This window comes from Peromyscus eremicus, chromosome 6 (genome assembly GCF_949786415.1).
Source record: "Peromyscus eremicus chromosome 6, PerEre_H2_v1, whole genome shotgun sequence".
Classification (NCBI taxonomy): domain Eukaryota; kingdom Metazoa; phylum Chordata; class Mammalia; order Rodentia; family Cricetidae; genus Peromyscus; species Peromyscus eremicus.
Window position 1 is genome coordinate 48,765,634 of NC_081421.1, and position 17,011 is coordinate 48,782,644.

At 34.1% G+C, this 17,011-nt stretch overlaps 1 protein-coding gene across 1 annotated transcript in view; it reads right to left on the reverse strand.

The window, feature by feature from the left end:
• Window positions 1-4,768: 4,768 nt before the first annotated feature.
• The window catches only part of Bche (butyrylcholinesterase), a 68,293-nt gene continuing 56,050 nt past the window's right edge, over window positions 4,769-17,011 (reverse strand). The window contains exons 3-4 of the mRNA XM_059265483.1: window positions 14,326-14,492; window positions 4,769-6,411 (exon numbers count right to left, since the gene is read on the reverse strand). Coding sequence (XP_059121466.1) covers window positions 6,287-6,411; window positions 14,326-14,492 — 292 coding nt within the window. The 3' untranslated portion in view covers window positions 4,769-6,286. The remainder of the gene's footprint in view (window positions 6,412-14,325; window positions 14,493-17,011) is intronic.

Genomic DNA, 17,011 nt, shown 5'->3' on the forward strand with positions numbered 1-17,011 from the left:
AAAAATGTAGGTAAAGGAAGGGACATTAAACTTTAGAATATTTTACAGCACTAAAGTAATATACACGAGATTGCATAATATAATATGAGTGTGTCAAACAAATATGTAACACCTTACATACTCTGGAACTTGAAGCTACCCTCAGTCAAGTACCTTTAGTGTGTATCAGGATAAGTAAATGGTGCTTTTCTAGCTGGCTGTTACACCCGATTAACAAAGGGAGAGAGAGCATTGTACTCAAGTCATGTGTTTGAAATTTTTTTGCAACATGAAACATGAGAAGGACCAGTGAAATGCTAACTTCTTACTTAGCATTTTGCACACGATTTCAAAGAGATATCTCCAAGGGAGATTATTAAAATTTTATCTTTCATGATTATGTGGAAATGATAATTCACCTACCAAGCAGAACATTATACACACAGTTAGTTTAAAATTGAAATGTCACTGCAGATGTTAGCATTTGAGTTTTCATTCACTTATTTCCTTAAAAAAAGATAACAATTTCCAAATTATCACATTACAGTGTTGTAAAGAAAGAACACAAAAGAAAAGAACATCGCCTGAAGTAAAGAAGATGATGTTCAGGAGCCCCTGGAAAGAAAGGATCCTCTAAAACTAAATAAACTGAGGCAATAGACTAATGACATATGGGGAAATAGCCAAGTCCTATTTTGGATATACTCAAACATCTTTCTGGAAGTCCAGTTTAAGAACAGAATGTGCTATTTCAAATGCAAAATTAAATACAGTTCCTACAGAAAGGTTCTTGCCAGTGAAGATCTCTAGGCATAGGTAAGATAGTCTAGCTTCACAATACAGATGTAAACATATGCCCGGAGCTTACCACTGATTCCTAGATTGTCATCCAAGGAACTTGAGTTATTTTTCTGCATTAGTGGGAAAAAATAAGAAAAGAAACAATACAAACAACCACCAAAAATACATGGAGGAGAACAAGAAAGGAACAGAGGAAAAAGAAAAGAAACCCAAGTAAATAGCATGTTTGTTAGCAGCAATCAATCAGGAAAACCATATAACCATGAAAATGTGAATTTGATTCAGAGGAGAAAAGAAAAACACAAAACAAAACATAAACCCAGAAAGTATTAAGAAGTACCGAAATGTAAAACTGGTGTTCACATTAACAGTTATGTAAATCATCTGACTGTAGTCTAGTAGATAGTGGGAAAAGTTCACTCAAAAACTGGACTCTACTGCTCTTTTCAACGGACTGTCAAAGGAAACACAATTTCTGAAAGATGTCTGCTGCAGGTGATTGTTTTTTCTAGTACATGATGATAGGAAATTGTTAAAACTGGGGTGGACCTGGGCCCTCTCAAGAGGTGTTAGATTTGGGATTTTGTTTATTATTAAAGTAAAACTTGAGCTAAAGGTAAAGGGCAAAGATGACTTTATTGGAGACTACTGAATTAAAAGAGAGACATCGAACAAAAGACTCCGAGGTTTGAAAGTGCTGAGGCGCCGGGCGATAGCGGCTCACGCCTTTAATCCCAGCACTTGGGAGGCAGAGGCAGGTGGATCTTTGTGAGTTCGAGGCCAGCCTGGTCTACAGAGCGAGCTCCAGGAAAGGCGCAAAGCTACACAGAGAAACCCTGTCTCGAAAAACCGAAAAACAAAGGAAAGTGCTGAGGCGATCCATCCAAAGAGGATGGAGAAGGCTGACCCACAGGTTGTACAATGCTCAGGGAGGTTTTCCTGTGATTATATAACCTACTAAGGTAATCTGTGTCCTTCAAAGTCCAATGTTGGCTTTCTCACTCTTGGATGCAGAGATAGGAACAACTTCTAATGTTTCCACTTCAGAGTGATGATTCCCAGGATCTTGATAAAGACAACATTCCCTGTGTGGCAAAACTCAGAAACGGCTGGGGGGAAATTTGTATACTTCTATATGAGGTCAGCAGAACTTTTAAAACTATTTTCTCTCAATTAGTTAATAAATAAAACATTCAATGACATCAGCATGTGTTGATGACATATCAAATGTTTGCTACAGTTGCCACATCTGCCTCTAATGTAACATATATGAGAAGCGTTGTGTATTTATGTTTTATAACTATATGAATATATATAATGACTATATATTTCATAATAAAATTTTACATTATTTGTAATGCTCAGTTAGATGACTATCTTGTGATCATCATACTCTTTTTCTCATTTTCTATTTTCTACCATTTGGAGGGATTTAGTAAGTATGATGGATGTTAAGAATCTCTTTGTATAAATGGATATGTATTCACACATGAACATTGCTTTTCTCTTACTGTAATAAAATACCACAACCAAGGGAACTTATAGAAGGAAGCATTTATTTGGGCTTATGATTCCAGAGGGATAACAGTCCCCAGTGGGAAGCATGGTAGCAAGCAGCAGGCATGGTGGCTGTAACAGGAAACTGAGAGCTTAGGTCTTCAAACACAAGCACAAAGCAGAAAGGGTGAACTAGAGGTATGATGAGGTTATATAATCTCAAAGCCTATCCACAGTGACACACCTCCTCCAGCAAAGTTGTACCCCTTAAACCTCCCAAACAACACCATCAACTGATGATTAAGTGTTCAAATAGCTGAGCCTGTGTGTGTGTGTGTGGGGGGGGCATTCTCATTCAAACCACTATATTATGTCACTTGAGAAAGTTGTCTCCCCACTCTTATAAGAATATACACCCCCAAACACATCCCTCCTAGTATTGCTCTCTCCATCCTTGAATGAGAGAAGTGACCCCGTATTGTACACAGAACTCAAAATTACCTTCCTTAAAGAGAATGCTAGGCAAGACAATACAGATGTCCCTTGGTGCCTACTAATTGTAATCTGTAGACCTTTAAGGAGATTAAGAATGGCCCTAGTAGTGAGGTCTGTGAGGGGCACTACATTATTAAAAAAAATTAATGAACTTTTCATTTCATTCAAGTAGAGGTCAAGGGAATGCTCATGAGAATGGATCTTAAAGGTGTAGGATTGTGGTAGAAGGAACATAAAACTGGATCAGGCTGAGATTATTGATATAGACCCTCTTTGTGGTGATTATGGGATTAATATGGAAGTTTTCATAGTTAAAAAAGAGTACCAAGGGTTTATATGATTGGTAGGCAGATGTGGTTCTCAAATGATATTCTACTTAGAGGGATCTGGATATGCCTGCTGTATCTTAGCCTATTGTTGATGATAAGACTCTAGGATTTGGAATGTTGGAGTAGATAATCTGTGTAAAATCTATTCCTTCCCTGGAATAAGGCCAAGAATACATGCCTTTCACTACAGGAAAAGGTGAGTGGCTGACATGGAAAATGTCAAAGGTAAGACAAGACTAGGTATTGGAATGGGCAGCACAGACAAAGCAATGAGTGTAAAGGTCTGACCCATAGGAACCTTTGGTACTGGCTAATGAAACATGATGCTTCTAGGAACAAAACTGATAGAAGTCTGTTAAGTGTTTGTTTCATCTATGGAAGTGGAAAAACTCTAGAACAAATACAAGAAAGGATAAATTGGGTTGTCGCAATAAGGTGTCTCTGCCTGTCAATTTCTAGACTTGAACCAGTTAGAAAAACTAGAACTCCTTGAATGAAGGGAAGGTCAGGATCCCCTGAATTAGGATTGTGTTAGCATATTGAAGAGTTTTATTGTTAATCTTTCTCCTGCCCTTTTATAGAAGGACCTATGGCATTTTACTAGAGTAACTATGCATTGAGGAAAAATAAACAATCAGTTTTGCATAGCCTATTGGATAATTGTTTTTAATTGACATAGATTCTAGGAAACTCATAAAGGTAAGCTGCTTGATAAGAGTGGAAGAAATAAAAAAAAAGATAGTAGAGAAATATAGTTATAAATATTGGCCAATATTCAGTTGCAGAAATAATAGTAATTGATATGAATTTCTGTCTTATGCAAAGAATATGTTTGCATGTATACACTGATATTTGCAATCTCTTCCCTCTATTTTTTTTAATCATGTATTGTAACATCAATTGAGATAATATCATTGGTTAAGTGTTGTAAATCTTTGTTATCATATTTAAGTTGAAAGACACAAAAGACTAAGCATTCTTCAAGGGACTTTGCTAACTATTCTAAAATAGATAATACATTTATAGTTGTACATGGGACAGTTATAGAATGTTAGGTGTAATTATGACCTGATTATTGCTTTCATTTGGAAATTAAGCATTACTTAAGGAAATGTGGCTGTACGTCATGCTGACAAGGGATGGATTTGTAATGCCTAATTTTGGTGTTTTCTTGATGGTATCTGGAGTCAACTGATTGGCAAGCTTCAGGACATTCCTATGAGTGATTTTCTAAATCAGGGAATTTGAAACTGGAAGACCCATCCTAAATGTGTGATGCACCTTATCGTAGTAGCTCATATGAAAGGACATGGAAGAAGGAAATTTTGCATTTTACCTGAGTGGCCTAATTCTTGCAGGTAAGTTCATCTATCCTGTTGATGTGACATCCCTTCCCTAGTATTAGAACCTACTTCTTTGGGATTTCAAAGTAGACTCAAGGCCAGAAGCTCTGTAGGATTTCTCCAGGCTTCCTCAGCTGAGTAGGAATGCTGAGCCTTCCAGCCTTGTATATTGAACAACATCTATATTCTAGGCCTCTCTAGTGTGAGGCAGCCATTATTGAACTGCTAATATAGAACCTCTAAGTCACTCAAACAGATTCCTTTCTAATATATGTATTCATTTTATCTCTTCCTTTAAAGAATGCTAATACATATTTGTATGCATTTTTAGATCTGATGTTGGACTTCTCTTTATTCTTTGGCAGTGTAGAAGGATTGTAAATAATGCTTTACATTCAGTACATTTAGGTAAATCCTCTTTCATCCTACATACTCTCCTTTGCAAACAAGTTTATAAAGAGAACTGGTGCCATTGAGCACAGTATAGACAACCAGGCTATGAAATTTCACTAACTATTGATTTTGTTGTCTTCTTCAGCAATATGTAGATTGTCCTACTTATTAGGCATTAGGATAATTGTGTCACTTAATAATTATCCAAGAAATTATCAGATTGACAAGAATTTAATTACTTCACTTTTAAATTATCCCATCTTTATAATCTTCAGCATACTATTTTTCAAAAATTAGAATATATAACAATGATAGTTTTTAAAGAAATGAGACTTATTGCTTCAGTCTGTATAAATCAAAATTTGAACTCTAACCCACTAAAAATTACACTTTGCAATATATAAATAACTGATCAAAATAATGTTTTAACTGCCTGGATTAGCTACACTTATTCTTTTATAATTTAAGACTTACTAATTATTTGTCATATTTTGAGACATGAACCAAAACATTCACCTAAATAACATGACAGCTATATGACTTGTTTTAATGCCATAGTAACAATTCTTCATGTATTAACCCTAGAGAGGACTGATGTGATGTGGAATTTAGATTCACATACATTTATTTCATGAACAATTTTTAAAAAATTATTTGTTTCACTTGTGAATCTATTAAAAGTACAACATCCAAGAATTCCTATACACTGATTTCTGCTGTCCACCCCACACCACAGCGTGGAGGCAAAGGATTCTCCTTTAGGAGTCCTGTGTTTTCTTTGGCCGTGGAATTCTTGGATGGGACCTGCTTCATATGAAAAGTCATATTCAGGAAATGATGCCGGAAGCATGGTTTCTTATGCATGATAGCAAGTTGGTTTGATTTTCAACAGTACATGAAATTCCAGAGTTTGTGCTAGTCATATCTTACTTCATTGTAACCTTTCCCAGATACCATGACTCTTATTTTTATATTCTCCCTTGGCTCTCTCTATATGAGTAGCCAATTTTTCACTAGATTTGTAAATAAATTATAGAAAACACTAATATAAACTATAACACCAGTGTTTCAAATTCTGATTCCATTTTTTAAGATACTTTTATATATGTGGTTTATACAATACAGGAGTGAATAAAAACAGAGTGTGTACCTTTTAGGTAAAAACAGTAATGTTATTCAGGAAAGTAAGATCAAAGCAGCATGTTGTATTAATATAGACCTAATTAATTCTCAAAGTTTATATTCTGAAAATTAATAAAACAACTTCTAGTGACTCGGCTCTGAAACATTAGGTAAAATACTGAGTGAAAGATGTGAGGAATCAATATTCTCCTCTGGCATTCTCCTTTGGTTGTATAATAGCATTCTTGGTATACGCGAAGAGAGCTACTGGTATTTTTGCTTTCATCTACAGGAAAATGGACATTCCAGAAAGGGTGAATCTATTAATTAGAGACCCATACAACTCTCTTTCTTGCTAGTGTAATCGTTAAATTGATTTCTCCAGTCCATCATGTAATTGCTCCAGCGATGCAATCCTGCTTTCCACTCTTGTTCTGTTTCATCAATATTTCCTGTAAAACATGGAATACATTGCATTAATCTAAAGTTTAATCTCTGTTTATATTACTTGAAAAATTATTCTAATTATAGATGACATTTTCTGCAAGTGCGCAGCATAGCAAGGCTTTATTTTTCATTATGTATTATCAACTTCTATAACTGCTGGAAAAGCTTTTAATAAACTTTTATAGAGTATATTAAATAATACAACTAAAATGTGTATAAAGTGAAAATATAAAATGTATTGTGTCAATTTATATTGTATGTTCTTTCATTATTTTCTCAGAAGACATGCAGATATTACTTCTATTCATGAACACTTTAAGCACTACAAAAACTTCATAATACAAAACTTACCCACACACAGACACTAGGGTATTATCTTCAGATGAAGTAATTATATATGTAAATATTTACTGATATATAAAGAGAATTTTGTAATTATCATTCCATAGAGATTTTTACACTCATTAAAATACATTTTCATTCCATATGATGTTTACACTGTTGTCTATGAGAAGGCAGTTTAATATTTCCTTTGTAAAACGGAAAGATAACTAAGAAGATATGGACCTTTAAGTAGTTTGTGAGTCATATGTAGTTTCATCTGATGATTATACCATTAATCATTTTTCCACATGTATATATTTATTTGTGTGAAAGAAAAAAGTAACTTTAAAAAACAGAGTGTCTAAGAGGATACATTACAAACATTTAGAAAAATGAAGAAGAAAATATAAGATTGGTACTAAATTTATAGTAAAATATTGATAAGTATTAAATATTGAGGTAACATTTTCATCAGTGTATAAGGATATATCTATGGATATCTTCCATTTGTTGTTAGAATTTTAACTTACAGAGAGAATTATAAATAAGAATTAAATTTCTTCATTTTCTTGTTACAGTGACAATACTTTATGATTTACACATTGTGATATGAAGGAGCATCATATTATATTATGGAATGTTTACCTTTTATGAAGAGGTATAAGTCTATTTAAGAGCCATCCCTAGAATTATGTGTAAAGAGTATTTGTATGTATACCCTCTACTGATGCTCTACAGTGTTCACTAAATAGAAATATTTTTAGAAAAATAAACTTGCTTCATTTGTGACATGAAGCACGGTATAACAAAGAGTGTTCATCCATTGTCTTCAGTTTGTCTCTTTCAATAATATATGCCAAATAAAGAAACACTGAAAAGTGAAAAACCTACACAAATATGCAACATAAATTAAATAAAAATGTTATAAATATGAATAACGACCAGAGAAGTAATCAGGGACAAGCACTATGCTGAAGTTCATTAAGAATAAGATAAAAACATCAATATCCATAAAATTAACAGTTCTCATGATTTTTCCCAGAAAAGATCATATTGAAATATATGAAATAAAATTATTTTATAATTATCAATCATATTAAGAGGAAAGATCGACTGCAGAATTTTAGGCATCTGTATACTATTTCTTGAATTAAAAAATACCAGTCAGAGGCAAACTTAACATTAAATATTTTCATACTAGAGAAAAGCATATTTGGAATACTTTTAAAAAACAGAAATGAAATATATTAATGTCCAAATAAAATGAAAATAGCAAAGCTAGCATGTTCTTGATAGGAACAGGCAAACAAAAGCAGCACTGCCTGGGGAATGAAATGACTGTGGGGATGTGTGTCATAATGCAAAGCAGGAGAGCCTTGCATGCAGCGAAAGCTAATACATCCAGGAATCAACAACCAAGACCTGTCAGACCTCCACTTGAAATTACTAAGCAGCTGTGCTTAAGATAGAATTTAAATTCCTTAGCATGGTGCACAGGACACTTCGTCCCGGGTCCTTGGTTATTTGGCTCCCCTCTCTAGAATGCCTTCCTATTAAGATTCAGTGCAGGTGTCTTCTCTTAATAGCTTTCCACGATCCTGGATCGTGTCTCTGCCAATTCACTGTGAGTGAGCATGCATCATTCTTATGAGGGCTTCACGGATAGCTCAGTCCCTTCCTAGGGCTAGGGAACAGAGCATATATTCTATAAACAGTTATCATATTAATGGATGAAAATGAAAAGAAGGGAAATCATATTTCTATGCAGTAGCTGGTTATACTACCCAAAATAGTGCAAGAATTTATTAAATGCAAACCATATAGGGATAGCAATCTACTTAAATCTACCAGTTATTCAGAAATTATTTATCTCTTTCCAACACTTAATATTTTGTGGATAATTGATAACTTTTTTGTTTTGAATGTAAGTATTTTATATACTTTGTATTAACCAGTATCATAAAATCCTATTTCTTTTTGAAAATTATTTTTAGTTTTTAAAGTTATTATATAGTTACACAGTTTCATTATTCCTTTTGCTTCCTCCAAACACTCCCAAATGCCCCTCTGTGCTAGTTTTTAAATTCATGGCCCCTTTTGTTCATTAGTATTATATACATGTATTTGTATCCTGCTAGCTGCCACCCAGCTACCCACCAAATAAAGCATCCTATGTTGTTTTTAGCAAGAATGGTAATTGATATTCTGAAAGAGTGTTACATCGGTCTTATTCATACCAATATACAATTTTACAACATATATCTTCAAATGGATAGAAAAAAATTTAAACTAAACAAAACAGAAAAATTTTAAAATTTTTATAAAAAGCCAATGATTTATGAATAAAATTGAATCTAATGAAGTTAAAACTTCTTATGCAATGACAAATAACCAATAATTCTGTCTTTATTTTCCAGACAATAACTGCTTAATACTACCATGCCAATGCGCAGAACACTTGAATATTTGTAATAGAATTTCCATAAGTCAATTCAACTTAAATGATAGTTTTGACCTGAGTATTTCCTAAAAGCAGAAAAGTTCTTCATAAATAAGTTAGCAATTTCCATCTGATTTTTTTTTTTTTTTTTTTTTTTTTTTTTTTTTGGTTTTTCGAGACAGGGTTTCTCTGTGTAGCTTTGCGCCTTTCCTGGAACTCACTTGGTAGCCCAGGCTGGCCTCGAACTTACAGAGATCCGCCTGGCTCTGCCTCCCGAGTGCTGGGATTAAAGGCGTGCGCCACCAACGCCCGGCTTTCCATCTGATTTTTTAAAAGTATATTAATGGAACATAAATATAATTTGACTTTACAGATATGAATAAGCTTAATTGTTTATGCATCTTGATATATAACCTATTAATTTGCTACCTAGTACTAAGACACTTAGATTAAATGTATTTATTTTAATTTTTTCTAATTATGGGCATTGTTTGTTGGTCTTTGTTGGGGTTTGTGCATGTGAGTGGAGTGCAAGTAGTGAATAGAAGCCAGCTTCCAGTCTCCTGGAGCTGGAGTTCCAGGCAATTGTGAATTGCCCAACATGAGTGCTGGAAACTGCACAGGGTCCTCTGCAAGAACAGCACACTCTCTTAACTGCAGGGCCCTCTCCAGTCCTTAAACTTAATTTTCATATAATTTGTTTCTATGAGTGATTTGGCTACTTTGAAATTGCTTCAAATGACACAAACTATTTTTCTAGATATAAAACAGGAATGGCTTGCTTTATTTGTGTGTGTTTGGGGCCTGTGGATGGGTTGAAGAATAAAAACAATTTTGCTTGTTTATTTGATATTTCATTGCAGTGAGGAGGGAAAAAACCCATGTGGACTGTCATGGGAGGCTGTACAGAAATTAACTTTTTCAGTTCACTTTTTGTTATCATTGTTTCTTTCCACATTTGTGTCTTATCTGAAAATAAGAGGTTCTCTTTTCTATTAAGCTGATCACTATTCTTTGATTTAGGAAGAAAAAAAGTGAGCCCATTTCAAGAAAAACTGAAATTCTTTTGTATAGACAGAGGAAAGGGGGGATATTTTAGGTCCCCTGGGGTACAGTACAACAGTACACTTAATACAATTGAAACTTATATCTGGTATTCCTGAGGATAAAAATCAAAGCTTAGTTCACCATAACTTTTGTGAGGATCTTGTTCCTAGCTCATAAGTGACAGCCTCATTATTGTGTCCTTATACAACCAGGAATTGGGAAGCTATCTCAGGTTTTTATTTTATTTTATTATTTTATTCTCAGTTTATTTTATATTATTTAATAAGAACACTCACTAATCCCACAGATGAAGGCCCCACTCTCTCAATCTCATCTCAAAGTTGTAGATGTGTTAGGTATGTTTTCTAGGTTAAATAGATATACAGAATATGACATTTATAAAATGTTTTGTTAATTTCAAGTTTTTCATGACAGTGAGACACATCTGCTCCTTGCAGCATCAGTTTACTTCAGAGAAGATAATTGGCACTGAAGAAACTCCTTATGGAGTTTGCTTTTATTGTGGCAAGGTTAGACACTGGGCAATGGCACTTTTCTTGCCTTTGACTATTGACAACGTACTGTGCAGACTGGACAGGCAGACACATAGGACAAAGACTATTGAACTTTGCCCAAACAAGGCAGGACAGTCTTTCAATTTCCCTGCTTCACAGAAGAGTCTGTCAAATATTCTGCAGGACGCAGAGAAAAGCAACTGATGAATTTTGCAAATACAAGGCAGGACAGTCCTTCAAATTTCCTGCTTCAATGAGAAGTCTGCTTGATACTCTAGGCCTGTGGGCTAAAGATGAATGCCCCAAGGTTGCAGAAGGAACTTTGGGTGACTGTCCAGACAGTCAGATATCTCTGTCATTTCTAGAGTTTTGGCAGTTGTTTGCAATGCACTTTTTGTTTACTCAAATAATATTATCCTTCTGGAGTCTTTGATGGAATTGAAGACAAGGTAGTTGTAGTTGCAGTTTTCCTTGCTTATAATAGAGAGTAAATTAAGTATAAAACCTTAGATTCATTAAGATAGGATAGACAATGGAGTATTTTCTTTTAATTTGCCAGACATAAATAAACTAGACTTCATCACATTGTGACTGTAATTTTTACTTCATAATTATTCTTATCATGTAGAGTCTTATTATGTTAAAGTTAAAACCTTTCATTTTTTGTTTAGACAAAAAGGGGAAGATATTGGAGAATATTGTTCTAAGGTGTGTTACTTTTTTTAATGTTGCATTTCTTTAATTCAGTGAAGCTGTGTTACTGTGCCTGTCTAAAACACCTGATGGTCTAATAAAGAGCTGAATGGCCAATAGTGAGGCAGGAGAGAGAAATAGGCAGGGCTTGTAGGCAGAGAGGATAAATAGAAGGAGAAATCTGGGAGGAAAGAAGATGTCCTCAGAGAAGGAGGAAGACTCTAGGGGCCAGCCACCCAGCTACACAGCAAGCCACACAGTAAGAGTAAGATTTACAGAAGTAAGAGAATGAGAAAAGCCCAGAGGCAAAAGATAGACAAGATAATTTTAAGTTAAGAAAAGCTGGCAAGAAACAAGCCAAAATAAGGCTGGGCATTCATAAGTAATAATAAGCCTCTGTGCGTCATTTATTTGGGAGCTGAGTGGCAGATCCCCCAAAGATTAAAAAAGAAACAACATAATGTATTTTTTCTATTAATTTTCATGTTATAGTTTTAATGAAAGAATATTTCTATTACTTTTGAGGATGAGTGGATTACTTCTGTCTCCTTTTAAAAATTAAGTATGAGGTATTATATTATAATATTCTCAGAGAAAATATGAATGTGAAAATATTTGGCACAAACACTGAACATTTTATTTCTTGCAGATTCATGCCATAATGGCCAGGCATGGACTGAAGTGTAATCTAGAAGTGAAGTGCTGGAATTTATGTGTTTAAACAAGTCTTAGGAATCATTGAATTTGAGAACATTTATTGCTGTAATGTAAACGATGGCTGAAGTGGTGCTTAGAAAGCTTATTGCTTTTCTAAGTGAAGTGGAGTTTCTTGTTTCAAGAAAGCATTTCTTGTTTCAAGAAAGGCAGCCAGTAGCAATTCTTTGATATTTTCTTTTGTTTATAGATCTACTTTTGAAAAAAAACTTCATCCCAAGTCTTATAATATAATATCTGAAACATTAAAGACAAAAACATTCACATTTTAATACCTGAAAATGTAAGGTATAGCTTGGATATATATTCTTACATTTGTAATCTTCCTTACATTACCTATTTATGAATCTCAAAGACTATAACCTAAAACTTGTTTAAATAAGACAATATTAAATCAATACATTATCCCCAGAATGATAAAATTTATTTGTCTTAAACTTTAAAATATGTATGTAGATATATTATTAATTTCTCTCTCTGTCTCTCTCTCTCTGTCTCTGTTTCTCTCTTTCTCGTGTGTGTGTGTGTGTGTGTGTGTGTGTGTGTGTGTGTGTGTGTGTGTGTTTGTGTGTGAACTGGAATGGGTACATAGCTATGGCTGATAATTTAGGTATGAGTAGAAGTAGGTCACAAATTGATGTGGGAGTGTTTTCCTTAATCCCTCAATCACTTCCATCATATGTATATATATACACATGTAACTCAGAATCTCTCATTGAAGTACGAGCTTGTCATTTTAGATAGGCTGGGTGGTTAGAAAATCCCCCATCCTTCATCTATTTGTCTTTGTCCCCATTGCCCAGTGTAGCATTGGAAGCTACCACATTCAGCTTTTCAGACCCCTGAGCTTTGCCTTCCCTTGTTTCATAGTCTGTTTTATTTCAAGTTAATTATATATATATATATTTCTTTTATTGAGGGGTGATGGGGGTTTAGTTAGTACTGAGAATCCAAACTCAGGTCTCCATGCTCATGCAGTGAGTACTTTACCCAATGAGTCATCCCCTGAGCCTCCTAAAAAATATATTCAATTTGAAGACATCTGGATGGATATTCAGAATACACCAGAAATTTGATATTTAAATATAAAATTATATCTCAAGATGCACTAAATCTAACCCAAAGCAAATTAGGATGTTCTACAAACTTTTGCTTAAGTTATAGAGATGCCTGCTACTTTCAGACACAGCCTCAGTTGAGCCAAACTGAAGTTTTGTGACAGGAAAGTTTTTCATGTAGAGATTTTTGCATCCTACTTTCAAAATTGCTGGTATTTCAACCATGGCACATCAATAAGTAAATTATCATAGATTCCTTGTGCTTGAACAATACCTCTGTTGCTTTGTAAGAAGCACACCATTTACATTCACCTCCTCACTCTCTCATCATTTTTTCTTCAAAGTAGACCCCAACCCTCTTGTTTAAGCTGATCTCTTGTAGAGCTTAGAATATGTGGTTTGTGGTATGATCAATGGGATCTGTTTGGGTTTTTTGGCAAATTAAGTGAGTTAGCTCATTGTTACTCACACCCAGAGGACACAAGGACAGCACTGTTGCTCTGCCAAGGGACACAGAGACTCATCTCTAGATATATATTATGTCACAGAACATTTAGTCAGACTCAGAGCACAGATATATCATTAACCTCTTTCAAACGGATGAAAGACACAATTACAAGTTTGGTAATCAATGTCTGATGATCAAAGAGCATATTAACATCCTAACAACATCTTTGAGATGCTTAATTCTTTTTAAACTAACCCAAATTCTCTGAAAAAGAAATCAGCATTATTCATTTTTTTATATCTAACACAGATTTGACAATCAGGTTTGTAAAAATGGCCTGCCATGTGATGGCTAGTTAAAATCACTGTTTTTATTAATAAAAAGTATCCTCTATTGTAATGTAAATAAAACATTTAAATTATGAACAAATACTACATGATTATTAAAGTAACATTAACCTATGATTCCATACATTTTCAAGTTTTATCATAAATATAAATTACTTTTCATCCAAGTCTACAATTTCTTTCTCTCTCTCTATTTAGAAAACTATCACTTAAATCACATTTTACATTTGAGCTAAAATCAAGTAAAGACTATCTCAGGATTCAATAATCCATTTTTCCCTAATTTTTCACAACCCACAATCTATTAAGTAAGCAAATGTAAAAAGCACATACCTGTCATTTCCAAGACTTTAGGAAAAAATAGTTTCCAAAACTGGCATTCAGGAGCACGGAGCTTAGAGTTTATTCTTGGCTTCTCTGTGTTCAAGGTTAGATATTTTTGTTCAGTACTTGTGAAGACAGGCCACATTGTGCTATTGCTGTGGGTTCCATTGGGATCTCTAGATATTTAAAAAGACATTATGGTTTTTATGAAATTATTGTTGGATAGAAATATTTTTCTCTGAAATTGATAATCAATTTCAAACAATAACTAAAAAAATCTGTGGCCATATTTTGATGATGGCAAGAATAACTGACCTTGCCTTTAAGATTTCAAGAATGAATGAATATCATTTTAGTTTCTTCAACCACAATATTAATGAAATCTATAGGAACTGAAATTCAGTGCATGCATTTATGTGTAACATAAAAATATTTTAATTTTTGCAAAATGTTTCTTTTTTACAACATAATATTTTTATTGATTAGTTAGGAACTTCATACAATGCACCCAGATCAAACTCACTGCCCATTCCTCTCAGGTCCACTCCCCCACACTTATGGACCCCTCAAAATAAAAAAAAATACACCAAATCCAATTTGTGTTGGCAAAATAATTCTTGATTCTCACTTAAACACACTCAAAAAAGACAACGTTACTTTTATCCCATTATCTTTACCTATCTCAGACTTAAGCTTTTATAGTCATATTAACAGCACTGTCTCAATCTGTATTACCTCAAAGATATTCTGCTAATTCTTAACAATACTCCTTGAATTTGGTACTATGCATGTCCTTATTACGCAATGATCTTACTCTCCCAGGAAAGTGGCATGCATCATTTTAAAAGCCTCTTATTTCTCCTTTGTTTCACTCTTTAAAAATTCTCTATAAGAGCCAACAAGATGTGTCAGCATGTAAAGACACCTTCCCCCAAATCTGATTACCTCAGTATGATCCCTGGGACCAACATAGTTCCAGCAGAGAATTGATTCCTGAAAGCTCTTCTTTGACTTACACATTAATTAGGCATGGAACACACACACATATACATGTACACATGCACACATGCATTCATGAACACATGCTCACACAAAAACACTATGTAAATAAATAAGTAAATTTGTAATAAACACTTCAATAATTCCAACTTGAGTCCAGATCAAAGTTAAAGAACATGGTATAAGCATATTTCTTTTTTTTTTTTTTTTTTGGTTTTTCGAGACAGGGTTTCTCTGTGTAGCTTTGCTCCTTTCCTGGAACTCACTTGGTAGCCCAGGCTGGCCTCGAACTCACAGAGATCCGCCTGGCTCTGCCTCCCGAGTGCTGGGATTAAAGGCGTGCGCCACCACCGCCCGGCTAAGCATATTTCTTAATATTTTTAATTATTCTATTAGTATTATATTAATAATAATTAATAAATATTCTATTAATATTCAGTAGGAGTTAGAACTATTCTCTTTAGAACCCATCTGTATTTCTTTAAAAATATTAGTGAGTAAGAACAACTATGGAATAAAGAGCCAGTGTTGAAAGCTATTCTAAAACTAATAATGAGAAGAATAATCACACTTGAAAGGAAATCACCCAAAGCATGAGATTTTGGGTAAATTAAGGAGAGGAAAGAATGAGGGGAAAATAACCTAAGCCAGAAAGATTATGTAGGAAAGCCAGAGAGGGTATAGAGTTAGTATAGAAGTGAACATTGAATCTGTTACTTAGTCCAAAAAAAAAAAAAGAAAAGAAGAAGAAGATAAACAGTGTCTTCAAAGATAAGAGCCAAGAAGCTAGTTTAGAGTTAGAGTTAGGACATTAATGTTGTTATGTTTATATATGGCAACCTTAGAAAACAGGGAGTTTCCACTTATAGAAATTAATTGTTCTTCAAGGGATGTGGGGACTCTTTTTGATGTGGTAATTAGAATACTATGTAAGCCTAGGTAGTACATGTATTTCTATAATAAAGAAAGGACTGAAGTGATAGAAATAAGAAATCCATTTAATAAGAAGTTTTTTTTCCTTATATAAAATTACAGAAGAAAATTTCTAGTTGAACTTTCTACAAACAGTACAAAAGACTTCAGCATTCATTTAGGATCTATAGATGGTCATTCCATAGAAATTTGCAAGCAAAGTTAGGCAATACAAAACTTTGAGATTGAGAGGAAACACTGAAATGAAGAAAGTTTGGAAGAAAAGCTGGTGTTCATCCAAAGCAGTTATCTAGAGGCACATTGTGCCAAGAGCTTGTGTTAAATAAGCACCATGAATGCACATTTCATCCCAGGCACAGGCATACTCAAGCATGAATTTAGGAGCTTTAGCAAGAAATAACTTCCCGATGGACTAGTTGATTTTATGTTGAAATTGGATGATTTAGAAAGGATTATTAATAACCAGAGTTATTTAAGCTAAACCAATATCATTCTAGAATTGAAACCTCCAGCTTGAGGGTATCATTTGAAGGAGGTCAAGAGGAAAATGTGGCCTGATCACAGATGGCGCACAGCTTGGGAGAATCATGGAGTCCTTTACCTTTTTCTGAAAGCTATAGAAACCAACAGGTCCAGCTGCTGGAGGCTGGCTGTTAAATGAGAAGAACCACTGGTGCGATTCTGAATGGCAATTTTGTGTTACTAAACTGTTCACTTTCCCTCTAAGTCCTCTCTAATTAACTTATGGCAATGTGTTAACTGC